Consider the following 27,677-nt stretch of genomic DNA (forward strand, 5'->3'; position numbering starts at 1 on the left):
CTTAAGAGGATTGCATTATGTTTCTGTGTCACTTTGGGGGTTTTTATTTCAATATTATATCCTGTTCTGTAAAAACACCATAGTCATTCTCTTACTTATTATTAAATAATTAAACGCTGCCCTTTGTTTACTTTCCCCTTCTGATCAGAAGACTCCTCTCCACTCTAGGCCTTGATCTGAGTTCCAATTCATCAGCTTGTAGTAGCTACACTTCTGGTTTCTTTCTTTTTTTTTTTTTTTGCTGTATGCGGGCCTCTCACTGTTGTGGCCTCTCCCGTTGCGGAGCACAGGCTCCGGACGCGCAGGCTCAGCGGCCATGGCTCACGTGCCTTGCCGCTCCATGGCATGTGGGATCTTCCCGGACCAGGGCACGAACCCGTGTCCCCTGCATCGGCAGGCGGACTCTCAACCACTGCACCACCAGGGAAGCCCTACACTTCTGGTTTCTGAAGTCAGACAGATATGGGTCCCATTTCTGTCTTCATCAGTTATAATTTATTCTCTGATATATGCATACCAGAGCTGGCAGTGACAAACATTTTGCTTCTCCTTATTTTCCCAGGGTTCTGTGCATTTTAATAGAGGAGCACAATATTTTAAGTAGAGCTGGGATGGGGTGGAAAGAAAGAGCAGGAAAACATGCTTTTAGGAAGGTCTGAAATACAAATCACATGGAGGTAACTGCTTGAGAGAAAACCACCCCTACCTGAGTATTGTCAATAAAGTAGCACAGGGAGGCAAACGAATCAATTGTTCACTAAAAATATTTTTCTTTAGAAGAATAAAATTCACAAGAAAGCCTCATTGCAAATAAAATATATTTGTTTTCCTAAAGGAAGATATTTGAAAAGTCATAGTAAATACCTGCTTTGACCTTCTGTGTCCCTAGTGTTCTATCTCCACTAAGTTTTATGAACACTACATAGAGGAGGAGCCTGAGTCTCAAAGACCATAAGTAAGAGATGGATTCCAGAGCCTTTGCAAGGTCCATTATGCCCCATGACTTCCCATTGCTTGTGCTGTTCATCCAGATAGGTGCTTAGGATACCAGAATGAATACATCTCTTTTGAGAGGTTTTTAACAGACATTAGATACTAAACCAGTACAACACCTAACAAATAGAACAGAATGCTTTATTTAAAGCAGAAACAGAATAAATGCTCACCTAGTATCGTTTAAATCCCCTTTAAATTATTTTTTGAATGAACATGTTTATATTTGAGGGTATTTTCTTATTTTTTCCTAGTTCCCTTTACTTGCACCTCCTTTCTTTTTCTCTTTTCCCAACTGAAGCGTTTATGGTTTCAAAAGTAATTACTTCTTGAAGAAAGTTTTTGTGTATACTAAGTGCTACCTAATGGAAGCCATAAGCATAGAGTCTGCTAGCATTTAGAGTGGTATAATACATAGCCAGGTTGAGTCAAGTGGGAGAGAAGGTTAATCATTCTTTTAAACTGGCAGTGTTGCCGGAGGTGGATTAATATGCTTTTTGAATCTCTTATGTGCTGTAAGTCTCCTTGATCACAATCACTAGGTTAATGGTTGAGGTTTTGAATTAGAGGTGTCTCCTGGGCTCAGCTGGGCCAAGTCCCTTCATCTCTCTGGCCATATTAGGTGATAGTTTTCTCATTTCAATACACGATCTATGTTAGAGGGAGTGTTGACTACACCAGACTTTTAACGTGGGCACCCAGAAAGTGGAAGAATCTCTCTATTGGTGATTAATCATAACTCTTTTCATTGTGAATATAGTCCTTCCCTTAGGTAAGGCAGGAAGACCATGAAAAATAGAAAGTTCTCGGGTGTCTGTGGAAGCTGGAGTGCTCTCGACCTGTCAGCTCACTGGCAGAGCAGGCTTCGTCCGGACACTAGAGAACAAAATGTGAAATTGGCACCAGCCAGCCTCTCCATTGCACAGGATATCCCTATTTAAATTTGACAACCAGGATATTTTACAATTTGAAATTCTTGTCATCTGGTTTTCTTTAGTTTTTTCTTTGGGTTGAAAAGACTGAGAAGCTTGTTAAAAAATCTGGAATTCTGATGGTGAGGCTTAACCAGATTTATTGAGTCATCAATCAGCAAACATTGACCAACGCTTACCATTCCCCCAGTTACTATACTAAGGACCCAGACACGTCTCAGATAGTGGCCTTGCTCATTCACTGTATTTACAGTACTTTTTTCTAAATGTAACCAGAGCTCAGGTAAAGACAAGACATTGATTTGAGTCTGAAGTAAACAAAGCTGACTGGTCTGATCCCTTCAGTTTCCAGAATTATTTTGTTTCAGGTAGTAATTTTCCCAGACCAATAGAACAAAGTTCTATCGTCTGTTTATTTAATATTTTATCACAATAGTCCTTGCCCCTTTGACCTCTAGTGAGGAAACTTGCATAAGAAACTGAAATATGCTTAGGTTCAATGGTTAAGTGCAGATAATGATATGAATGAAATTGAAAATGAAAAGCCAAAGGTGGAAAAGGCAGTTCTGAATAGATTAAGTAAGACAGAGGTATTTGAAAAATCAAGTAGAAAAGATACCATAAGGAATGGAGAGCTTCTGGAAGTCTTCTAATAGGTGAGGGGTTGGTACATCTTTTTTTTTTTTTTTTTTTTAATAACATGTCTGGCAGTTGTATGCCAGAGAAAGTTATAAGGGGGTTGACTATATGCATGAAGTCCAGTGAGAACACTGTTTCTGTAGGCCACTGACGATGTTCTGAGTGTACATTCTATAGTATAGTACTAGAAATTAAGTTAGGAAACAAAGGGTAATCTGATGTCATTTTAAATGAAATTTCACAAATGATTAGAGCTAAAAGGTGTCTTTTTTCACTCAGCCAACACGTTGAGCACGTACTATGGGGCAAGCACGGTGCTTATGGGTAAGAGATAAAAGAAAAAATAAAGGCCAGAGGAACTCAAAAGAGAGTGTGAGAGATCCATGAACAACTCATTACAATCGAATAGGGATAGGCTATTAAATAAATAGATCATAAAAATATAAATTTGTAAAACAGAACTTGGAGTCAGTAACCCTTCTAGGGGATATTAAAGAGAATGCCAACAATGAGGGGGTCTTGGAATTAGGTTTTGAACGTCAGTAGGAATGTTCCACGTGGAGAGAAGGTCAGGGGCATACCAGGCAGAAGGAACATCCTGGACTTGAGAACCAACACAATATATTTAAGTGACTGTAAATGAGATTCTTTTTGACTAGAGCGTAGGGTATAAGTTGCCAAATGGTAGAAAATAGAGTATAAAAGTTAGGCTGGAATGAAAGTATAAAGTGTCATAATTCTTATGATGAAAGATAGGTGTTTTCTACAAAATGGGTTACTTATAAATATTTTAAAAATAGAGACCCCGGAAGAGGAGCGTGCCCGAGGAGCAGCCCCCGGACCGGAGCCTCGGGAGCGCGGGGCCGGTGAGCGAGTCCCCACGGGGTAGGTGTTGCGTCTGCAGGCCTGTAGTTGGTTGTGGAGCCTGCGGCCCTTGAAGAGCAGGGCTTGGGGTAGCCCGCCCTGGGCCCCGCGGTAGAGCCACCTGGAGGGTTTGACCGCTTCCCGGAGGTGGAGGGGCCGGGCTGGAGGACAGGGCTGGCTGCTCCGGATGGGGCTCCCCTGGGACTTGTGAGCTCCGGGTGTCCTGGGGGAGCAGGGTCCACAGGCTCGACCGGGACGTGCCGCGTCCTCCCCTCCGTCCAACCCCGATCCTCCACCTCCTCCTCGTCCTCCCCCTCCTGTCGCCGTCTCGGCATCTCGCGCGTGTGTCTCGAGGCGCGTCAGCACCTTGGTTGTCTAATGTAAGCGTCCGCCGCCCCCCTGGGTTGTGCCCTGTGGAGTCGCCCAGTGTAATCGGTGCAGGACGAGTCTGCAGGGCTTCTGTCCTGCTGCCTCGGGTGAGGAGGGAAGCGATGGGGCCTGAGAAGGGAGATGACGTGTCCTGGATCCTCACCGGGTGTGCACGTGGGGTCGCTCACAGGACTCCAAACTCCTAGGGCAGGTGTTCTGTCCACTTAAAGTCAGTTTTAATAAAAGATGTTTTTGAGCGTCGCACTTAAGTTTGTAAAGTTTGTACAAATCATGGCAAGACTGAAACGCACCTGAGTGTGTCCCTTTATTCTGGGTATCCTGTGGATGTTCTGATCTAAGTTGTTAACAGACTTGGAAGAGATAAACTATAAGCGTTTTTAAATTTCATATTTAATGACGGAGGTTTATTTTAATAGGATTCAATGTACACTCGCTACGGAAAAATAAAGTATCCCCTCAGGTACCACAGTCACGTGGGAGTTACAGACCTGAGGGTGGTTGCTCCCTCCTTATTCTCACAGGCCCTTCTGAAGGTGAAAGGACGGGTCTCCCACAGGGGTCTCTTGTGGAGCGCGGGGCGGGTGCTCGTGCACCCCGAGCCGCTTCAGTCGTAGCTTCACTGCCTGCGTTTTCCTTCTCCAGGTCCGCTTCCACTGTCACAGTCCTGCACGTTGTTCCAAGAGCAGCGGAAAATGAATCAGCCTCTGGTGAGTTTTGCTGTTTATGTGTTTACCTGCTGCTGTTCTTTTGTGATAACACCTTGGGAGGCGAATAGTTCAAAGGTTAAAATGGGAAAGTAGGAGTAGGTAAAAGATGTGGTTAGACAAAGCGTAGAGGAGCAGGTTAGCACCAAGTGTTTCTGGCAAGTTCTACGTGTAGATCCCAGGATCCTCTTAGAGCCACAGTACAAGCCTCGTGTTCTTGACATTTGTGGCAAAACACCATCCCTTGCTTGACTTACATTGTCCTGCCGAAGCACTTTTGTTCTCGAGCGTTAAAAGGTTTCCTTGAGGGGCCTCCCTGGTGGCGCAGTGGTTGAGAGTCCGCCTGCCGATGCAGGGGATACGGGTTCGTGCCCCGGTCTGGGAGGATCCCACATGCCGCGGAGCGGCTGGGCCCGTGAGCCATGGCCGCTGGGCCTGCGCATCCGGAGCCTGTGCTCCGCAACGGGAGAGGCCACAACAGTGAGAGGCCCGCATACCGCAAAAAGAAAAAAAAAAAAAAAGGTTTCCTTGAGGATCCCGCTGTAGGCCGCGAGACTTCCTGAGTGACAGCCCCTAACGTGTTGACATTGGTGCCTTCCTTGTGCTTCCTGTAAGACGAGAGCATGCTGTCCAGGGAGCACTCAGTGCATATAACTTGTCTGTTCAGTAGAACACCGTTGTCACATAGGTACATTGTTTTCAGTGCTCAGTCGAGGGATGCAATGAGGATCATCTGGAAGAACAGCCTTGTCACCCTTCCAGTAAATTTCGCTCTTTGTCTCTTACAATCTCAGAGGGTAGCGTTACACACCATGCAGTGCGGTCTCTGGCAAAGATTCTTGTTTCCCAGCTGAATTGTATAGTGCAGCCTGCGGTCTTGGTTCTGCCCCTCCACGGAACCTGATCCGGTTGAGGTGACCTGGCATCCAGCATACAAAGCAGTGGAGATTTGCCAGTCGTCACCTCAGACTACTGTCGCCTTGCCATCTGCAGAGTCTGCTCTGTTGGTTTCTGTGACAGATCTCTCCTTGCTGTCTTCCTGACTGATTCTTTCTTCCGCCCTCTTTGTGTGTTGTCTTTTCACCCTTGGTTCATGACTCTTCAACCCGTCTGATCTCACCCTCTGGTGCTTTTCACCTCCAACTCTGTCAGTTCTCCCACCTGGACCAGATAGATGCCTCTGTCCAGCCACTTGCCAGCATCTCTATGGTGTCCAAAGGGCACCTCGGATTACTAGATCCAGTAGATCCAGAAATGATTATTTACAGCTCCCCTGCCCCTTGCCTTGTCCTGTTGTCCCTGGTGGCTCATCGTTGCATCATCCAGCCTGTCACCTGCCCAGAAAAATGAGTTCATTCTAAAGTCGTTCTCCATCCTCTGTTACCACGTTGTAGTGTGAGCCTTGTTAATGTCGTCTTCTAAGTGGTTTTTATTCGTTCTCCTTCATCCCATACTTGCTACCATTAAAACAGCTCATCTGTTCATTCCTGTAGTTACAGAAACTTTTCTTCTGTGCCGCTACCTCTTTCCTCCAGCAGCTCAAGTGTATTCTCCACGCTGAGTATTTCTCCTAAAATATTAATCACAGCGTTTTGTCTGCATGTGGGAAGCACTTTAGAGGTTCCCTGGGTGACTGGACAAACGAGGTTGCCGTTCCGCGGAGCCATTAACCATCGAGCCCAGCACTGGGGGGAGGTCGTACCTCGCTGATGATGCGTTTGGATGGATCTGTGGGGTAAAATCCTGATCGGAGAGGCTTAGGAGAGAGGAGTGGGAGAACTGGGTTTGTTCTGGTCCCAACTTTTTCAAGACATTTTGCTGTGACGGGGAAAATAGAAACTGGACAGTAGCTGAGGTAGGAGCTGAGGTCCGGGGAGGATGTTGTGTTGTGTTGTGTTGTGTTGTGATGGGAGAAATAACAGTGGGAATGATCCAGTAGATGCGTGTGGGGGAGGGGAGAGCTGCTGCCCGTGGTCCTGGAGTGGGGAGGGGATGGCTGAGCAGGGTTGCAGGTGGGGAAGCCCTCCGATGGCTTCTCTGTTCTCAGGGAAGCAGCTCCTCAGCTGAGGGTGAGGGTGAGGTTGGGGGTTTGAGGGGAGAGCAGAGCTCTGGGGCCCAGCTCCATCGTGACCATCAGCACACACAGTGCATCCAGCTGGGAAGACTGTACTTGCCTTCCCTGCCTGGAAAGCCATCTCCTTTCTTAAATGTGGGAGTAATTACTCTTTGGGGAGCCTATGTAATTACATGGGTGCTTCTCAGCTCAAAGCGAATTGAGTGCCAGTTCTGGCCACGGACATTTTCTTCTCTGCTGATGGAAGGGTCCCCAGAGGAAGTGTCCTGCTTGCCTGGCTCTTGGCCTCAAGGACCCTTCACACCATCTAGTGTTCTGTCTTTTATCTTTGCCATAAGCATCAAATGTCTTCAGGTTGTGCATGTGATCTTAAGAAGCAATTCCCTGCTTCCAGGAGCTTCTATGCTCCTCGGGAAAGGCACTTCACAGACGTAATTACAGGAGAGGATGGGAATCCTGCCCGTCGATACGTAGGGAACTCCAGAGTGCTGACAAAGCAGAGCCTGCTTTTAGTTATTTATTTACTCATTCATTTTAATTTTTTATTTGTTTACTATTTAACTTATTCAGTTTCAGCTGCGTTGGGTCTCTGTTGCTGCGCGCGGGCTTTGTTCTCTAGTTGCGGCGAGCGGGGGCTACTCTTCGTGGCAGTGCGCGGGCTTCTCATTGTGGTGGCTTCTCTTATTGTGGAGCACAGCTTCTAGGCATGCGGGCCTCAGTAGTTGCGGGTCGTGGGCTCAGTAGTTGTGGCACGCAGGCTCTAGAGCGCAGGCTCAGTAGTTGTGGTGAACGGGCTTAGTTGCTCCGCAGCGTGTGGCATCTTCCCGGACCAGTGTTCGAACCCGTGTGCCCACCATTGGCAGGCAGATTCTTAACCAGTGTGCGACCAGGGAAGTCCGCGAGCCTGGTTTTAAATGCATTGTCAGAGCACGTGGCTCAGTGACTCGGGGAAGGGGGACGGCCCTGAAGTGACCAGGACTTGGGTAGCTGCAGAGGTTGGCGAGGCTCTCAGAGCAGCGTGAGGTGGACTGGATGAGGCTCCTGAGGTGCTGGTAAGGACCTCCTTCCTTAGGATGTGGGCCTCCCGTCAGGAAGAGCGGGACGTGAAGGCAGGCAGACCCTGAGGTTGACTGAAGAGCCTCCCCTCTGTGCTGGTTTTGGTTTCTTCCTGTGGAGAAACTGAAACATTGTAATTGGGACAGTGAGTCATCTGATCAAAAGATGTCATGTGTAGAGACTGTGGACGGCGTGAAACGTGGGGTGGGGTGCGGTGGGTCAAGTCAGGGGGACTCTGGGCTCCAGCGCGATGCCCGACAGGAAGGGGCGAGGCCGCGGCGTGTTCCCGCTCATCCTAGGCCCCGGTAAGCAGTATGGACGTTCCCTTGGGGTTTTTCTGAATCGTGAATGAGGTTGAGAGTATTTTCACGTGCTTAGAAGCTGTTTCTTCTTTTTAATTGGTAGACAGTCATTAGGGCAGTTTTAGGGTTAGGGGAGACTCAGAATCGAGCAGACAGCGCTTTCCTATACCCGTCCCTCTGGGTTCCCTCCCTTGGTAACATCTCTGCCCTGTGTGGTGCGTCATCTCAGTGACGGATCGGCATTGACACCTAATTCTCCCCTGGAGTCTGTAGTTTATATCAAGGCTCACTCTCTGTGTCCTACTGTTCAGGTTTGGACAGGTGTGATGACCTGCAGCCACCACTGCAGTGCCACCCAGAACCATTTCACTGCCCGAAACATCCCTGGGGGCCACCTTCCCTACCAGTGCCCCTAAGCCCCTGACAGCTGCTGGTCTTGTTACTGTCTGTGTTTTTTTGCCCTTTCGAGAATGTCACGTAGTTGGAGTCCTTCATTCTGTGGTCTTTTCAGACTGGTGTCTTTCTGTTTTTAAATGAAGGGCCTGTTCATGTCCACTGCCCGTCTTCCTGCCCCAATACTGTCTTGTTTTGTTTTGTTTTGTTCTGTTTTGTTTTCCTTGTCTTATTGGCTTTCAGAGGCGTCTTAAATGTTTCTAAATTTTTCCAGTTGGGGTCCTGTTAGTAAACATTGTTTTCCAAGGTTTATTGTCATTTTCCTGTATTTTCCCGCGTTGCTGTATAATTCATTACTTTTTTTTACTTTGAGAGGTTGAATACCATGCATTTCAAAAGCTTCTCAAAATCAGCACATTTGTGTGGATAAGATTCCTAGTTGAAGAGCACCCTCCTTGGTCAGGACTGGGGTGCAGCTTCTTTGCGGGGGGAGGAATGCATCGGTCTCGTGGTTCCCTTTCTGTTGGGTCTCAGGTCCCCTTTCTGGTTCTGGGCACTGCATCAGACACTCTCCTGGGATAGGCCAGGCAGGTGGGGTCCTCACTTCCTGGCTCCAGAAGTTGTGTGTGTCTGAGAACACCTTTGTTTTCCCCTGAGGAGCAGGAGGACTCTGGTGGTTGGGGAGCGGCGTCCTAGGACCGCGGCCCTTGGGCCCCCCCTGTTCTGTGTTATTTGGGCCCCGGCCATGCGTGGGAGGTCTCTGACACAGGGACGCAGCTGTGAAAGTCCTCTTGGGGTTGTGTCATTTACAATCCTCTGAGGAATACTCCTTTTCTTTAATGAAATTCCAGTGCTTAAGCTTTCTAGCCCCTCATGAAAGGAATCTCGGAAAGGAAAGGAGACGGGTCCTCTCTGCCCCCAAGCAGGGGAGTGAGCCGACACTGTTCACCGAACACTGAGAAAGTGGCCTGTGGGAAACGTGCAACCAGTTCTGAGCTCTGTGATGACAAGGCTGTCCGTGGAATCTCACTGTACCAAGGGGTCTGTTAAGACACATACCTCATGGGTTGTTCCCTTGTGTTTTGACACTAACCTAAAACCCCTAAATATGTGCAGTTCTCATTGCTTTCTTAATTTGTTATCCAGGTTCCCCGAAATCCATTTTCTTAAAGTTTAAAGTGCGAGAAGAGTGCAATGTTCTCATCTTCCCTTTACATAAAAGTGAATGTGGTCAAGCCGCTTAACCCATCACCAAATAGAAAATCATCTGGAACGTTCACATTAATGCTCTTTTCAAGCAGGAACAGTGCGTATATTTTTATGCCCATTACCAGTGAAAACTATAATGTTTTCTTATTGTGCTGTTTTTTTCGCATCGGGCAAAATGACAAGCAATTAGAAAAGCCCCACAAATTACACATTCTGTGAAATGACAAATGCAAAACCGGAAAGTAGAATAAGGTGCGCGTGATTCTACTTAGGCATTAAAATTAGAGTAGTTCATGGTCTGATCCCTCACTCTCTTGCATTTGGTAGTAACTTTCAGTGTGTGAACGAGTGGGCCCCCAGTCTTCATCCGGGCAGCCACAGATGTGACCAGCGACACCTGAATGGAATATGCTCAGAGCTTCTGGAAGACTTGCTGTCGATTTCTGAGCCAGGCTTCTCGAGGCTGAGCCGAGGCAGTTCTGCACAGACGCTCGTCTGCCTTGGGCGGCAACCAGCTCTTTCCCCCGGCCCCCCTCATCCCCCCACCTCGTGTGTCCTGTCAGCAGCTGGGCACCCTCAGCCTTCCCAGGCCAGCAAAGCCTGGGTCCCGGACATCTCTGCATCTGGAGCTGGGGGTCGGGTGACCTGGCATCTCAGGGGACCTTGCTAACAGGACCCATCCTGCCTCTTTGATTGTTCCACATAAAGAACTTTGATTTGCAGTCAATGTCAGGAGTTTGTTGCCATCTGAAACGGCCTCTGAGCTTGGCATGGTCTTTTCCTTAACCTCCTCCACACCATTCCTTAGTTACACTGTGGCACGTGGGGTCTCAGTGTCCTGACCAGGGATTGAACCCAGGTACCCTGCATTGTAAGGCAGATTCTTTAACCCTGGACCACCAGGGAAGTCCCTACCCTTATGTTTTAACAGTTTTGGAGGTCTTCACAGAGATCTTGGATGGATTCACCTAACATCACCAGGTAAACTTCGTTTCAAAAGTAGTGCACCTCATTCCTCAAAACTTTTAAAGTAGAACTATTATAAGATCCAGAAATTCCACTTCTGTGTATTTTTTCGGAAGAAAACAAAAACACTAGTTCAGAAAGACACATGCACCCCTATGTTCATTGAGCATTATTTATAATAGCCAGTGTATAGGAGCAACCTAAGTGTCCATCCATAGATGAATGGATAAAGAAGATGTGTCATATATACATATATATTTATATGTATACGTATATATATATATATATATGTATATGTATATACATATATATATATAACTGTACACACACACACAATGGACTATTAGCCAGAAAAAAAGAAAAGAAGAAGAAGAATGAGGGGCTTCCCTGTGGATGCAGTGGTTAAGAATCCGCCTGCCAGTGCAGGGGAAATGGGTTCAAGCCCTGGTCCGGGAAGATCCCACATGCCACGGAGCAGCTAAGCCCGTGTGCCACAACTATTGAGCCACGCTCTAGAGCCTGTGAGCCACAACTACTGAACCCATGTACCACAGCTACTGAAGCCTGCTCACCTAGAGCCCATGCTCTGCAACAAGCTAAGCCACCGCAATTAGAAGCCCATGCACCGCAAGGAAGAGAAATCCCCGCTCGCCGCAACTAGAAAAGAGGCTGCATGCAGCAACAAAAACCCAATGTAGCCAAAAGTAAAATAAATAAATTTTTAAAAATTAAAAAAAATGAAATCTTGCCATTTTGTGGCAACGTGGATGGAGCTAGAGTGTATTATGCTAAGTGCAATATGTCAGACAGAGAAAGACAAATACGGTATGATCTCATTTGTATGTGGACTCTAAAAAACAAAACAAATGAACTAATGTCACTAAACAGAAACAGACTCATAGATACAGAGAACAAACAGGTGGTTGCCAGAAGAGGGTAGGTGGATGAGTGAAATAGGTGAGGGAGATTAAGAGGAACAGATAAGCAGTTAGAAAATAAATGAGTCATGGGAATGAACTATACAGCATTGGCAATACAATCAATAGCATTATAACTTTGTACGGTGACGGATGGTAACTAGACCATAACTAGAGTTAATCTTGGTGATCATTTTCTAATGTACAGAAATATTGATATTATGCACCTGGAACTAACATAGTGTTGTAGGTCAGTTACAATTGAATTAAACTTTTTTTAATTCAAACGAAAACAATCGTGTGCCTCGTTAACTAGAGATGCTTAGTCATACAGCAGTTCTCTAGAACATATTCATCCTGTGTAACTGTAACTTTATACCCGTTGAACAACTCCCCATTCTCTCCTCCCCCACCCCTGACAATTTATGGGTGACTCTTTTAGATACCTCACCTCATATAAGTGGAAACACACAGTTTTGTGCTTCTGTGACTGACTTATTTCACCTATCATAATGTGTTCTGTTTATATCCCCGTTGTCACAACTGGTAGGATTTCCTTCTAATAGGAAAGTCTGAATAATATCCTATGTATATACCCCATTTTCTTTATCCATTTCTCTGTGGATGAAAATTTGCATTTTTTTTCCTACCTTGGCTCTGGTGAATAATGCTGTAATGACTATAGAGGTGCATGTATCTCTTCTAGATATTGATTTCCTTTTCTTTGAATATATAGGCTATATTATATTGTATTATATTCTATTACATTATATTCTATTATAGTTATTGTGCTTCCCGGATCTTGTGTTTTTCACAAATTGAAGGTTTGCGGCAACTCTTTGTTGAGCAAGTCTGTTGGCACTGTATTTCCAACAGTAGTTGCTCACTTCTTGTCTTTGGGTCATATTTTAGTAATTCTCACACTATTTCAAACCCTCCATCAGCAAAAAGGTTACTACTCGCCGAAGGCTCAGATGATGGTTAGCATTTTTTAGCAGTAAAGTATTTTTAATTTTCTTTTTGTTTCGGCTGTGCTGCACACCACATCACGTGGGATCTCAGTTCCCCGACCAGGGATCAAACCTGCGCCCCCTGTAGGAAGGCGGATTCTTAACCACTGGACCACCAGGGAAGTCCCTAAAGTATTTTTTTAAACATCTTTATTGGAGTATAATTGCTTTACAGCGTTGTGTTACTTTCTGCTGTATAACAAAGTGAATCAGTTGTATGTATACCTGTATCCCCATATCCCCTCCATCTTGCGTCTCCCTCCCACCCTCCCTTTCCCACCCCTGTAGGTGGACACAAAGCACTGAGCTGATCTCCCTGTGCTATGCGGCTGCTTCCCACTAGCTATCGTTACATTTGGTTGTGTACATGTGTCCACGCCACTGTCTCGCTTCGTCCCAGCTTACCCTTCCCCCTCCCCGTGTCCTCAAGTGAATTCTCTATGTCTGCGTCTTTATTCCTGTCCTGCCACTAGGTTCATCAGAACCACTTTTTTTTCCCTTTGGTCTCCATCTCGCTTGGTCCCAGCTTACCCTTCCCCCTCCCCGTGTCCTCAAGTGCATTCTCTACGTCTGCATCTTTATTCCTGTCCTGCCACTAGGTTCATCAGAACCACTTTTTTTCCTTTGGATTCCATAAATATGTGTTAGCATACGGTATTTGTTTATCTCTTTCTGAGTTACTTCACTCTGTTTCACAGACTCTAGGTCCATCCACCTCACTACAAATAGTTCAATTTCGTTTGTTTTTATGGCTCAGTCAAATTCCATGGTATTTATGTGCCCCATCTTCTTTATCCATTCGTCTGTCAGTGGACGCTTAAGTTGCTTCCATGTCCTGGCTATTGTAAATAGTGCTGCAGCGAACATTGTGGTACGTGTCTCTTTTTGAATTATGGACTTCTCAGCGTATATGCCCAGGAGTGGCATTGCTGGATCATATGGTAGTTCTATTGTTAGTTGGGTTTTTTTTGTAAAAATTTATGTATTTTTATCTATTCATTATTTTTGGCTGTGTTGGGTCTTTGTTGCTGTACGCGGGCTTTCTCTAATTGCAGCGAGCAGGTGCTTCAGTGTTGTGGTGCACGGGCTTCTCATTGCGGTGGCTTCTCTTGTTGTGGAGCGCGGACTGTAGGCATGCGGGCTCAGTGGGTGTGTCTCGCGGGCTCTAGAGTGCAGACTCAGTAGTTGTGGCACACGGGCTTAGTTGCCCTGCGGCATGTGGGATCTTCCCGGAGCAGGGCTCGAACCCATGTCCCATGCGTTGGGAGGAGGATTGTTAAACACTGCACCACCAGGGAAGCCCTATTTTCAGTTTTTTAAGGAACCTCCATACTGTTCTCCGTAGTGGCTGTATCAATGTACATTCCCACCAACAGTGCAGGGGGAGGGTTCCCTTTTCTCCACACCCTCTCCAGCATTTATTGTTTGTAGATTTTTTGGTGATGGCCATGCTGAGTGGTGTGAGCTGATACCTCACCGTAGTTGTGATTTGCCTTTCTCTAATGGTTAGTGTCGTTGAGCATCCTTTCATGTGTTTGTCGGCAATCTTATATCTTCTTCGGAGAAATGTCCATTTAGGTCTTGTGTCCACTTTTGGATTGAGTTGTTTGTGTTTTTTTGTTTGTTTGTTTTTGTGGTACGTAGGCCTCTCACTGTTGTGGCCTCTCCCTTTGCGGAGCACAGGCTCCGGACGCGCAGGCCTATCGGCCATGGCTCACGGGCCCAGCCGCTCTGCGGCATGTGGGATCTTCCCGGACCGGGTCACGAACCCGTGTCCCCTGCATCGGCAGGCGGACTCTCAACCACTGCGCCACCAGGGAAGCCCTGTTTTTTTGATATTGAGCTGCGTGTGCCGCTTGTATATTTTGGAGATTAATCCTTTGTCAGTTGCTTCATTTACAACTATTTTCTCCCACTCTTAGAGTTGTTTTTTTGTCTTGTTTATGGTTTCCTTACCTGTGGAAAAGCTTTTAAGTTTGAATAGGTCCCATTTGTTTATTTTTGTTTTTATTTCCATTTCTCTAGGAGGTGGGTCAAAAAGGATCTTGCTGTGATTTATGTCATAGAGTGTTCTGCCTGTGTTTTCCTCTATGAGTTAGACAGTGTCTGGCCTTACCTTTAGGTCTTCAATCCATTTTGAGTTTATTTTTGTGTTATGGTGTTAGGTAGTGTTCTCATTTCATTCTTTTACAGGTAGCTGTCCAGTTTTCCCAGCGCCACTTATTGAAGAGGCTGTCTTTTCTCCATTGTATATTCTTGCCTCCTTCATCAAAGCTAAGGTGACCATATGTGCGTGGGCTTATCTCTGGGCTTTCTATCCTGTTCCATTGATCTATATTTCTCTTCCCCAAAGTATATTTCAATAAAGGTATGTACATTGTTTGTTTAGACACAAGGCTGTCGCACACTTAACAGACTACAGTATAGTGTAAACAGAAGCTTTTCAGAAATTTCATGTGACTCGCTTTATGGCGGTATTGGCTTCATTGCAGTGTTCTGGAACTGAAGCTGCAGTGTCTCTGAGCTGGGCCTCTACACCCAGAAGTGGGATTGCTGGATCATATGGAAATTTTATTTAAAAGATTTTGAGAAAACTCCATACTGTTTTCCACAGTGCCTGCACAATGTTACATGCCTGCGTACAATATGCAAGGGTTACGATTTCTCTACCACCTTGACAACTCTCATCTTTAAAAAAAAATAAAAAATTGTAGGCATTCTAACAGATGTGAGGTAGTATCTCATGATGATTTTGATTTGCATTTCCCAGATGATTAGTGACGTTGAGCACCTTTTCATGTACCTGGTGCTGTGTTACGTCTTTCTAACACACATACACACACACAGAGGGATAGAAGGAACCTTTTGGAAGTGATGAGTATATTACCGTGATGGTGGTGATGGTATCACAGGTGTGTGCATATGTCCAAACTCATCAAGTTATATACATTAAACATGGGCTAGATTTTGTATATCAGTTCTACGTAAATAAAGCTGTAAAAGCCCAGCAACAAGTGGTGTATTTCATGAGCCAGTGAAGCCCAGGTACATCTTGTCTCCTCTCCCAGGGGTGAACCCAAGCAGCCTTTGAACTTGGCTCACTTTCTGTTTCTTTACTTTCCCCTTCTATTACTTTTGTGTTTCTCCTTTGTTTTCAGATTCCAGCTAAGTGGTTCCCCATCTGTGGCAGCAGTGATTCTGAGTTTGGCTCTGTCGTTTGAAGACTTGATGGTCTCTAAAGGGATTAAGTTTCTACAGAACTAATCTCAGTTAGGTGAGAGGTAACAGAGGATCTAGTTTGTTAGTCTTTTCTTAGTCTTTTCTGTTTGTCTATTTGTCTACTTTGACAAGCTCAAATCAATTAAGAATCTCTTGCCCAATGGGATGAGAACGGCTCTTTAATATCTAGACTGGTGAGTGTTTATTCCTGACCCAAGTCTAAGACTTAAAACTGCAGGTAAAAGTTCCATTTCTCTGTATGTCTGTGTGTCTGTAATTCAAAAAGGTCTTTACCTCTGACAGTGCGAGTATGTGATGTTTTCCTACTTCTGGATCTATTAAAGTAGATTGTAGAGTCTGTTAAATTAAAGGGTTTCTGTCCTGATTGGCTTGCAAAGATACAAATGTGCTTATAAAAATTATATATCCCTAAAATTCTCAGAGAGAAAGGAATTAGAACTTCTAATACTTTAAATGTGCTAGAAAAATATTCTTATTGAAATCAAGTCAGGGAATTCCCCAGCGGTCCAGTGGTTAGGACTCGGTGCTTTCACTGCCAGGGTCCAGGTTCAGTCCCTGGTCAGGAACCCAAGATCCAGCAAGCCCCTCGGTACAGCCAAAAAAAAAAAAAATCAACTCAGAGATTTAAAGACTTCAAGTTTACATAATTTAGGTAAATCTTTGACACATGAAGCTAGTTTAATATTTTTGGTTTAATAAAAAGTTATTCGTATCTTATTTATCAGTATTAGGCATACATTTAAAACAATTCTACTTGGGTGTGTTCTTCCTAAATTTATATAGGTGTGCCCATCAACTAAGCTCATATTACTTCTACTTAATGTTTAAGGTTATGAAAAATGTAAGTTTGTGTTTAACCACATTTAGTTTTTATTCTGACAAACTTTCTTTCAACAGTAACTATGTTTTCTACTGTGTTAGCTTGTCGATAAATTCCCAGATCTTCAGTTTACGTAAACCCTTGAACTGATACTAAATTGTGTTACTTACTGGATAATCATTGGATACCGAGGTCATTTCTAAGCAAGACAGAAACCTGAGGCATTGATTACTAAGCATAAGCTCAAGTTATATGCTCTTGCTGCATATGTTTACTTGTTACCTAGAGGCTCTGTCTGTGGGTGTGTTAATGAATGTGTTTGTCTCTGCCACTTGAATAAGTTGTGTAAGGGATGTTTGTGGCTGTGTAAAGTTGTGTTATGTGTGTTCATGAGCTCTGCTAGCCTGAAATGCTGATGTGTGATGGGCAGTTGTCAATCATTCACTCCTAGTTTTCTTTGTGAAATGGAAGTAACTTTGGTTCAAAGTTAGTATTAATATACTATGAATGAGACTTGACCCATAGTGATGTTATCGGCTGGAACAGAACTCAGGTTCAGCTGCTCATCGCTCAGAAGTCAGTGTTGCAGAGACAAGGGTTGGTGGAAGAAGAAAGATGCTTTATTCAGGAAGCTGGCAACCTGGGAAGATGGTGGGCCAGTGTCCCCAATACCATCTCCCAGTTGCCAATGAGAGGGAAAAGGGGTTGATAGGGAAAAGACGGGAAGTCTCTGGGCTGTGCCGGTGGGGGCTCCATGCAGAGTAGCAGAGTCAGCTCTGACCATCCTCTTGAAATTGGTCATGCAGCGGTGTGGTCAGTGTCATGTTGATTGTTTCAGGCACAGTTAATCTTCAATTCCAGTGTTGGTTTGTTCCCATTTCCTTGAGGCCAGTTCCTGGAATTGTGTAAGCCATTGGTTCAGGTCTGCTCAAGATGGAGCAGCTTGTGTCATAGCTCCAGTCTGGTCATCATACAGTTAGCTTTCTCCTCTTGTAGTGGTTTTAGTATCTGCAAAACAAGTTAGGAGTGTGTGTCTGACACTGTTACTTATGTCCTTCGGGAGGAACTAAAGATTCTGTGACTGCTGTTGTCCTAATCAGTAACTGCTTGAACCTGTTCTTTGGTGACTCAGGGGAGGCCTGGGAGACTGCAGCTATTTTACAAACAAGAGGCAGGGGACATGGAAGGGCCCTGCATGGTCCTGCTTGGTTCCAGCAACCGAGAGGTACAACTTTGTATGCAAGATAATGCGATGTAGTTTTGTTTATTAACAGGAACAAAAATAGTTTGGTCCTAAAGTAAAATGACTGATTGTTCCAGCACCAGAAAGAAGATAGTGAAGGACACAACCTGAATGAGTATAGAAAGTTGTAGGAGACGGGTAGAAAGGGAATTTTATTTGTCTGAGCCGAAGGCAGCTCAGTTTTGATGTTTATTCCAGAGATTTTCAAAAAAGAGCTTATGGTTCTCTTAGTAGCAAATATTATATTGATGCAAAGCTGGAGTTTGGTTTTCTCTCTGTACAAATGATAAATTTTTTTCATGGAGTATTGGTCTCTTTAATAAGTGGTTGGAAAAGTTGTTCTCTAAATCTGCCTAAACAGCAGAGATTCTGTATCTCACTGGAAGAGGTTTCTGCACCTAGTTCTGAATTCATCCGGCCTTATTATGTTTTTGAAAATAAATGCACAGGGACTTCCCTGGTGGCTCCTTGGTTAAGAATCCGCCCGCCAGTGCAGGGCACACTGGTTCAAGCCCTGGTCCGGGAAGATCCCACGTGCTTTTAGAAACTAGAGCACGGAAAGACTAAGGTCACGTGAAATTTGAAACGCTAAATATTGTCATAGTGTTAAGCAGTTTGAAGATTGTTGGAAGAAATTATTTGTCATTCATTCAAGCAATAAACATTTGATGAATACTTGCAAAACATAAAAAACCTCTAGAGCCCGTGAGCCACAACTACTGGAATCGACGTGCCTAGATCCCATGCTCCGGAACAAGAGAAGCCACCGCATGGAGACGCCGACGCACCGCAATGAAGAGTCGCCCCCGCTCCACTGCAACTAGAGAAAGCCCACGTGCAACAACGAAGACCCAACGCAGACAAAAATAAATAAATATATAAATAAATGTATTGGGGGGAAAAAAGAAAGAAAATAAATGCACAACAAAATTTCTGCATTTCTGAGAAAGTTAAGCTTCCTTAAAACTGTGTTCCTTTTGGTCTGTTTTTTTTTTTTTTTTTTAAAGTCTACTGTCAGGAACTCCCTGGCACTTCAGCGGTTAGGATTCTGCGCTTCCACTGCTAGAGGCCTGTTTTCGATCCCTGATCAGGGAACTAAGATCCTGCAAGCTGCGTGGCGAGGCCGAAAAAACAGCCAAGACAAAATAATCATCTCTTGGCTGTTAAACAAAGTCAAGGACCTTTAGTTCCTCCTCAAGGGCTATTGGGTAATATTCTGAGCCATGTCCTTGGAGCTGTTTGGCAGAGACTGAAACCCCCAGCAGGTGGAAGAAGTTAATGCATGTTTCCCACAAGCACGTAGACCCCAGACCAGTTGGAACCAGAAGGCTGATGATGTTGAGTCCCCGTTACCTCACCACTGACCAATCAGAAGAATGACCGTGAGCTGATCACGCACCCTGTAACCCTCTCTTCAACATGTAGCCCCTTTCTCTTTTCCCTGTATAGTCCTCAAGCAAAACTTCAGGAGGGGAGAGTTGGTTCTTCGGGACACGAGTCCACCTCTCTTCTGGACTGCCGGCTTCCTCAATAAAGCTATCTTTTCTTTTACCCCAGAGTTGTCTCTCAGTATTGGAGTCCTGAATGATGCAAGACCTGCCTCATCTTCTGTAGTTTTCTCTACATGAAAAATAATTGAGGACTATTTTTCAGAGTTAAGAAATGTGGTTGGATAATCACAACGCCATTAAGCAACACCTCGTTGGACAGCAAAGAGGCGAAGCCGACTGGTAATGACCACACACATCCTGACTGTGAGAAGACTTTCATCTTTATTGTAGTTCCCCAAAAGCTGCATCGCATGGTACTCTTGAACAATCTAAAATAACATACAAACATGCTGAGGCAAGTTAAAAAATTAGGACTGAATTCCCACAATTCAATAATGAGAACTAAAAAAATACAAATTTATGCTTACAAGAATTGGGAGGAAATACCCACTATGCTATAAGTAGAATGGAAATATTATGTAATAGATAAAATCAACAATCTCTCTTGAAAATGTGAGTAAAATTGTATATATGTGTAAATATACAACAGCTACAGTTCTCATCACAAAAGTTTGTAGTAATAAGATGTTTCAAAATGAAGACTATTTCAAAACTATTTAAAATAAATATATAAATATAAAATATAAAAATACAATAATTTTATAGGTGACATTTTCAAAATAAGCCAGTGAAACTTAAGTCATGAGTCATGACCCTGTGGCTGTAATTATATATATATATATATTTTTCTAACTATATATTTTAATGTTATTCCCTCCTATTCTGAGCCGCTACACTCCACCTTCAAATGCTTCTCGACTGGGGCAAACAAGTGTATAAAAAATGGGACCTCCAATGTTCGTCTCAGGGGAGATGGAAATGAAATGATCTGAAAATTGAGGTGGTGCCTTCCAAAAGGGTGGAATCTGAATAAACCCTGTTTTCTTATTGTCCTGCCACAGACTCCTAGAAGCACACCCCGCTCCTAGGAGTATAACACGAAAACTGGCCTCCGCTCATTCTAGAAGATGCTGGCTTCTTCTCGATGATCTGCACAAGAGGCTTCTCCCTTCCTTCTTCACGGCTGTCGTCAGTGTCTGGATTGACCTCTTGTTGAACATCCTCATCTCTCCTGGGCTCTGTGATCTGGAAGTAAGAGAAGGAGCAAGGATGTCAGATTTCAAAGTGGCAACTGTCCAGATATAAAGGTTTTCACATTCTTAGTCAATTCTAACCAGAATTGAGACTCATTTATGATTGGAGTTTTATCTCAAATTCTCCATTCTGAACCCCAGTCCTGAACCATTCATTGTTTTCAAGTGCGATTCTTGGACTTTGGTGACCCTGACTCCAAAAACTACTGAATACACCCAAGGTCAGGCCCAGTAATCTTCTTTATAGCCCAGCCTCCAGGTGATTCTGCTCAGGGAGCTGGCATTTGGAGAATGCTGCTTTAGTCTTAACTCACCTTGGTCCTTTGGCACCACTTAAATTCTGAACTCGGAAGCACACTACAGATATCACTGACAAGTCAACATCGTGGACCAGGAGACCTGAGGCCGGATCCCTAACCCTAACCCTGCATCCTAATGTCTATGTTATTATTAAGTTTTCATTTATTTACTTATTTTCTTTCTTTTATTTTTGGCTGCATTGGGTCTCTGTTGCTGTGTGTGGGCTTTCTCTAGTTGTGGTGAGCGAGGACTACTCTCCGTTGCTTCTCCTGACGGCTTCTCTCGTTGCGGCGCACGGGCTCTAGGCGCACAGGCTAAGTAGTTGCGACTTGCGGGCTCTAGAACGCAGGCTCAGTAGTTGTGGCTCGTGGGCTCTAGAGCGCAGGCGCAGTAGTTGTGGCGCACGGGCTTAGTTGCTCCGCGGCATGTGGGGTCTTCCCGGACCAGCGCTCAAACCTGTGTGCCCTGCATTGGCAGGCGGTTTCTTAACCACTGTGCCAACAGGGAAGTCCCTGGGTCCTAATGTTTAAATAATACTCAGCCCTAAACTTGGTTAGTGTTATGTGCTGAATGTTTGTGTCCCCCAAAATTCTTATGTTGAAATCTTAAAATCTTAACCCCTAAGGTGCTGGTATTAGAAGGTGGGGTCTTTGGGAGGTTATTAGGTCATGGGGTAGAGCCCTCATGAATGAGATTATTGCCCTTGTAAAAGAGACCGTGCTGTGTTGTTTCTAAGCAACACAGTCTGTAGTAGGGCAGGTTGAATGGATGAAGACAGCTAGTTTGCAAGATTTAAACCAAATGTTTGCTCAATCCTCTGCCCACATCTAGAACTCTAATGTGTCAATTGTAATAAGCCATGCTGAAGATGGCATTCGTTAACCTTCAGTCGTTGTGATAAACCCCCTTGACCATAAACGTGAGGGGGAAAAGGTGAATTGTACTAGAGGAATCATTGGTCCAGAAGTGGTGAGTCAGGGGGAATAAAGAGTCACAGGTGATCTGGCCATAGGCAATTTGAAAGTAAATTTGGATGAATATAAAGCTAGTCATAATTCATCTTTTCTTATTGAACGTGTGGGCTGTTCTATCTAATATCCTGTTTGTAGACATTTACTTTGTTGTAGATAAATGCTAGAACCCATAACCCTGAGGGATGTAAGGCCAAAAATGAATGAAAAAGAGAAACTGGAAACACAGTATATGGAAAAGAATCACCATCTCGTCAAAGCTGTTATTTGGACCCAATTGCTTTGGGTGAAATAACTTCAGTGAGACCCATGCGTCTGGGACAAACTGGTTTCCCCGAGGTCTGGCGCCCACGGGCCTCACGGTGCTGGTGTCTGTGTGTGGCTGTCAGTCCGTGGCTGGCGCAGAGTCGGCACGTGGCTGTGTGCCTGGCTGGCCCCCTTCACAGCGTGAGAGGTGATGTGGGTCCAGCAGTGGGATTCCTCCGATTTCCTCAGTAGACAACACGTCATTCCACCCGCACCTTTGCGCACCCAGACCTACCTTTGCGCAGGCCGATGACCTCAGGCCTGCGTAGTCCTGGGGCCTCTGGGGCAAGAGGGCACGATCTCTTCCCCACACCCAGAGCTCTGGATCAAAAGCCTGGATCTGGAAGGACAAACAGCCCCTGGCAATGAGGATGCCGCTGCCTCCCGTTGCCCCGCCTCCGGTTCTTTCTCGTCTGTCCCCAAGTCCCAAACTGAGTCCCCCATGATCCCCACCTCCTCTCCGTCCCTCCCCCTCCCCGAGACCGCCACAGCCCACCCACCTGCTCGCACTCTTCCCGAGTGACCCATGTCTTCCAGCCCATGGAACGGATGAACTGGGAACGCAGTTTGTGGAACAAGGCATGCTGGGAGCTGTCCTTTCCATAGAGGAACGAAACGATGGCCTGCTTGGGGGCCTGGTTGTTCTCTTCCATGTCGCTGGCCACATAGCTGGGGAAAGACATCAGGTCGCTGTCATCAGGACAGGAAGGGCCTCCACTTGAGATCAGCTTCCCAGAAAAGAGGCAGGCTGAGCATCCTCACACGACCCACCCAGCCCTGCCCAGCGTCACCGGGAGCCGCCCAGTCATCAAGGAGCCACTGCCAGGCAGGACCTTCAGAAGGGTGCCTCTCACACCTTGATGATGAGGACACGATCCAAACCCCCCGTTCCCTTCAACTTGTTTTATGTGCACACACCTCTCTTCCTATGTTGTAGGTACATGTACAGTTCCTGAGGGCAGGAGCTGATCTGATCTGTTTGTGCACTCATCCCTCTCCTAGCAAATGACACATTTAGGGCTTGGTTCATATTGATGCATGGATTCAACAGCCTTTTGTGAATCTCTGTTCCCACCACCTCATATTCCCCAGCATGTAGGGTGTACTTTATAAAGTTTGTTAGATGAATGAATGAATGAATGAATGAACATTTTATCTCATGGCCAAATGCAGTACTGATTACCTAGAAGTCTCACAATAACAAACATTTGCCCAATGAAAAGAATTGTGCTGAGTGTTTTGGGAATGCATTGACATTTTGACGAGACCTGCCTTCCACATGGTGTCTAGTCTAGTGGGACCGGGGAAGGGGAAGGGGGGAGATAAGAAATGACTATAATGCAAAGCATCACATTATAATACAATTTGAACTAAAGTGCCTCTGGGATGCAGAAGTTAGGGAGATGGGGCATCGTGAAGGTTTTGGTGTTTGAACCCACTTTAAGGATAAGGTTGTTTTCTTCAGATAAATGTATGGCAAAGATACCTGGATAGAAAGCTCAATAGAAACTTAGAGGGCAGGGTATTTGGAAGGAGCAGTGAAACACAGGAATAAAGTATCAGGACGGTGTGCTGGAGATTGCAGAGAGAGTTAAATCCCAACGCAGAACTCTGGCCTTGATTTGGCATGTCATTCGCCAATGAAATTGTGTGAAGCGGTCAGACCTGTGTTTTGGAAGGATGTTCAGGCAAATAGAGCCAACTGGCTTGGGAGACTTGGAAGAAACATCAGTGGGGAGCATTTGACACCAAATCCACGCTATGTGATACGGGCCCCGATTGTGGCATTTGTCGTGGGAACGCAGAAACAGAAGATAATCACACTTGGTGCTGATGTCGGAAGACCTGAGACCGGAGAATTCGAACCGGAAACGTCTCAAGTCTGTTACTCGGGGGCAGGATGGTGTCAGTTCTTTCTTCCTCTCCTCTTAGGAAAGTTTTGCGTTTTGCTTTGTTTCTTTCAGTGTTTTAATTGACATTAGGGTAGTTTGTTTTGACCATGAATGCTATAAAAAACAGAACATGGTTTGAAAAAGAAACCACGGTACCGTAATCCTGTCATTTTCACACCTAGAGTCAGTACAAAGGGGTTTAAAAAAATAGATGAAAGGTCAGAGCCCCACGTCTCTCCCTCTGCCCTCCCAGGGTGTTGAATATTGATGGCGGGGATGGAGCAAGGTACTCACAGAGCTATGAAGAAATGGATTCTCTGGAATTGCCAGGAGAGGAGCCCGACCCGGCTGACATACGCTATCACCATCGACAGGAGATACTGATGGAAAGAGGGGAAAAAACGTAGGAGAGAGGTCACATCCTGGAAGAGGAGAAAGAGTGGGAGGGAGAAGGGAGCAGGGGACGAGGAATGGGTGGTGCCACTTGGAGGAGAGACCCCCGTGTGGGGTGAGCCTGATTATTTGGGGAAGGGGAGAGGACAGAAGGTCAGAGTTGGCGGCGCTCCAAGGATGGGAGGCTGTGGGATTGAGGGCGTGGACTTAGGGCCGCGGGCACAGGACGGTGTTCGATGAACCGGAGCCAAGGCAAGTCCCCAGGAGCTGAGAGGAGAGGGGACTTAGGCAGCAACCACCAAAGGGGCACTCCTGGGGCTCAGATCCCAGAGGGGACCTCGAGGCCCCTGGAGGGAAGTGTTGACAAGGCATGAGGTTAGGAGGGGAGTGGAAACGTGGGTGTGGAAAGCACCCAGCGCGCCCACCTAGAACAGGCGCTGGAGCAGGAATCCATCTCAGTGGGTGACTTACCTTGTCAGATACTTCCAGGTTTTTGTCCCAGGCGAGGAATTTCTTAACGACGGGATCCTCTGTGAAAAAAGGGCAGATGTTGCCAGTGGGAACAGGGCTGTCGTGGGAGCATTCCAGAGCCAAGAGGGTGAACCGCGCCCCGCTGGGGAAATGCCAAGATGTGGCCCAGGGTGAAGCTGACGGAAAGAGGGGAGGGAAGACCATTCACTGTGGGAGGAAAGGGGGTGACTCCCCTTCTGGGGGGGCCGAGTGCCAGGGAGTGATGCCCCTTCATCATGCATTCACGTACCTGCAGAGGGCATCAAGATACTCTCAGCCAATGTCTCAATTGACAGTCATGTCATGGGGTGAAGATGGCTTGTCAGCCCCTCCTCCCCCCACCCCGAACATGCCAGTAAGATTCAAAAGGCCAGTAAGAGCTAGAGTCTCGGGTACAGTTGAAACCAAGCGAACCTAATCCTGTAGCATTTCTAAATCTAACCTAGTCTTGTATCATTTCTAAGTCTAACCTCATCCTGTATCTTTTATGTGTCCCCCATATCCTTTATCCGTAGACAGTCCGCCAGGGACGGAGAGCGCACCAAGTAGCAGGGAATTCTTTTCCACTGGGAAAGTGTAGTCATGGGAAGTTTTGGTTTGTTTGTTTTTCAAGTATAGGATTGGAGGTTGCTGGGCAGGGCGGTGGGTCCTTACCAAGCATCCACTTGAAGACCTTGTGGTGCTCAGGCAGCACTGAAGACACCCGCTGTCGCTTCAGCTTCATCTTGAGCTCACTGAACGACTCCACGACCCAGGTGTCGGCCTCGTGGTGCTCAGGCAGCACTGAAGACACCCGCTGTCGCTTCAGCTTCATCTTGAGCCCACTGAACGACTCCACGACCCAGGTGTCGGCCTCGTGGTGCTCAGGCAGCACTGAAGACACCCGCTGTCGCTTCAGCTTCATCTTGAGCCCACTCAGCGACTCCACGACCCAGGTGTCCTGGGCCTCAGCGGCCGTGTTGCCCTCCACCTCCGCTCTGAACGCCACTGACCTGTTCCTCTTACAGCCGGGGCGCTGAGGCGGGGGGCTGCAACCAGCCCAGGGAGCTGACGAAGGAGAAGAGACTACAGTATGATGCTCTCGTCTTGGGAATTCAGCCACTGGTGACCACCCAACCCCACCCCGACTCCGCCTCCCCCCCCGAAGCACCCCCGTGCTTTCCAGTCTCACAGACCGCTGACCTTGCCCCAAGTCATCTTTCCATCTTTCTCTGTCCATATCTACCTATCCCTCCCCTGACTCTTTTTGTCATTTGTCCAGCTTCCCGTTCTCGAAACTTTCTCACGGTAGATAATTTCTCCCACCAGGAATAAAAAAAAAGAACCCTCCCCTTGTTTCCTCTCTCCTCTTCTCTCATCCTTGGATCTCATCTCCTAACCCTGTTTCTTGCTCCCCAGGTGTTCCGTGTCCCCAGCTCCTGTGCTCTCCTCCCTCAATCCCTGGCTTTCTGAATGTCTCCTTTCTTTCATAGGCACCTTATGCAGGTGCTCCTTCCCGACCTCTGTACCCTTTCCTCCTTACTGGTCAAATCTCTGACATTCCTTCTCATGCCAGCCCCCTCACCTGACGGTCCTGGGCTTTCTTCATAGACAGTCAACTCCAGCGGGTACCCTGAAGAGCTGGACTGGGAGTTCAGCTCCTCAGCCTGGGAAGTCGGGTGACGATTGTCCATGATGTCTCCCAGACTCTTCCCTTCCTCGAAGCCTAGACTCTGCTTTGTCCCAACTCTTCTTCTGGACTTGGGCTAAACACAAGTGGTCGTCCCTTCTCCAAGCTGCGGGGCAACTGTCAGTGGAGAGAAGCTCTGGCGAGATTCTGTTGTCCACTACTGCTGCCAAGCACCAAGGAGTCTGGTCCATCCAATCGGGAAGGTCGGAAGCCTCTGATGTCATCATCGGAGTTTGAAGGAAACCAGTTTGAAGGAAAACACAACTGTCAGACCTATGCGTGCACTTGTCCCAGAGATCAGGGGTAAATGGTATCTCCTGCCACTGACCCAACCTCTGCCCGTCCTCCAAAACCCCCCTCAAGGTATCCGGACCCCTCTTTTTTTTTTGTCATAAATGGCAAAATTTTATTCTTTTTTTTTCTTCATCTTTATTTTTAATTTCTTTTTGCTTTATAACAAATTTAATCAGTTATACATATACATATGTTCCCATATCCCCTCCCTTTTGCGTCTCCCTCCCACCCTCCCTATCCCACCCATCCAGGCAGTCACAAAGCACCGAGCTGATCTCCCTGTGCTATGCGGCTGCTTCCCACTAGCTATCTACCTTACGTTTGGTAGTGTATATATGTCCATGCCGCTCTTTCACTTTGTCACAGCTTACCCTTCCCCCTCCCCACATCCTCAAGTCCATTCTCTAGTAGGTTTGTGTCTTTATTCCTGTCTTACCCCTATGTTCTTCCTGACATTTTTTTTCTTAAATTCCATATATATGTGTCAGCATACAGTATTTGTCTTTCTCTTTCTGACTTACTTCACTCTGTATGACAGGCTCTAGGTCCATCCACCTCATTACAAATAGCTCAATTTCGTTTCTTTTTATGGCTGAGTAATATTCCATTGTATATATGTGCCACATCTTCTTTACCCATTCATCCGATGATGGACACTTAGGTTGTTTCCATCTCCGGGCTATTGTAAATAGGGCTGCTATGAACATTTTGGTACATGTCTCTTTTTGAATTATGGTTTTCTCAGGGTATATGCCCAGTAGTGGGATTGCTGGGTCATATGGTAGTTCTATTTGTAGTTTTTTAAGGAACCTCCATACCGTTCTCCATAGTGGCTGTACCAATTCACATTCCCACCAGCAGTGCAAGAGTGTTCCCTTTTCTCCACACCCTCTCCAGCATTTATTGTTTCTAGATTTTTTGATGATGTCCATTCTGACTGGTGTGA

General features: G+C 46.0%; 2 protein-coding genes across 2 annotated transcripts in view; one reads left to right on the forward strand and one right to left on the reverse strand.

Annotated features, from left to right (window-relative positions):
* The window catches only part of LOC132494370 (large ribosomal subunit protein eL21-like), a 171,403-nt gene that overhangs the window by 43,284 nt on the left and 100,442 nt on the right, over positions 1-27,677 (forward strand). Inside the window, exon 2 of the mRNA XM_060105424.1 lies at positions 4,461-4,525. The gene's annotated coding sequence lies outside the window, so the exon portion shown is untranslated. The remainder of the gene's footprint in view (positions 1-4,460; positions 4,526-27,677) is intronic.
* Positions 19,440-26,441, reverse strand: LOC132494226 (speedy protein E4-like). The gene is made up of 8 exons (XM_060105232.1): positions 26,333-26,441; positions 25,423-25,815; positions 24,730-24,788; positions 24,160-24,245; positions 22,474-22,642; positions 22,209-22,313; positions 20,221-20,388; positions 19,440-19,571 (listed from the first exon to the last, which is right to left on the reverse strand). The coding sequence occupies exons 1-8, from the start codon at positions 26,439-26,441 to the stop codon at positions 19,440-19,442; spliced, it is 1,221 nt and encodes a 406-aa protein (XP_059961215.1).

The sequence above is a fragment of the Mesoplodon densirostris genome, chromosome 7, assembly GCF_025265405.1.
Source record: "Mesoplodon densirostris isolate mMesDen1 chromosome 7, mMesDen1 primary haplotype, whole genome shotgun sequence".
NCBI classification, from domain to species: Eukaryota; Metazoa; Chordata; class Mammalia; order Artiodactyla; family Ziphiidae; genus Mesoplodon; species Mesoplodon densirostris.

What these genes read in the sequence shown, in the direction of transcription:
- LOC132494226 (XM_060105232.1), bottom strand. Translation starts at nt 26,441, where the DNA reads ATGGACAATCGTCACCCGACTTCCCAGGCTGAGGAGCTGAACTCCCAG. An exon ending in GGTCTTCAAGTGGATGCTTG is followed by an intron (nt 24,789 to 25,422) that starts GTAAGGACCCAC and finishes CTTTTTTCACAG; the next exon opens with AGGATCCCGTCGTTAAGAAA. An exon ending in CTCGGGAAGAGTGCGAGCAG is followed by an intron (nt 22,314 to 22,473) that starts GTGGGTGGGCTG and finishes TTGTCCTTCCAG; the next exon opens with ATCCAGGCTTTTGATCCAGA.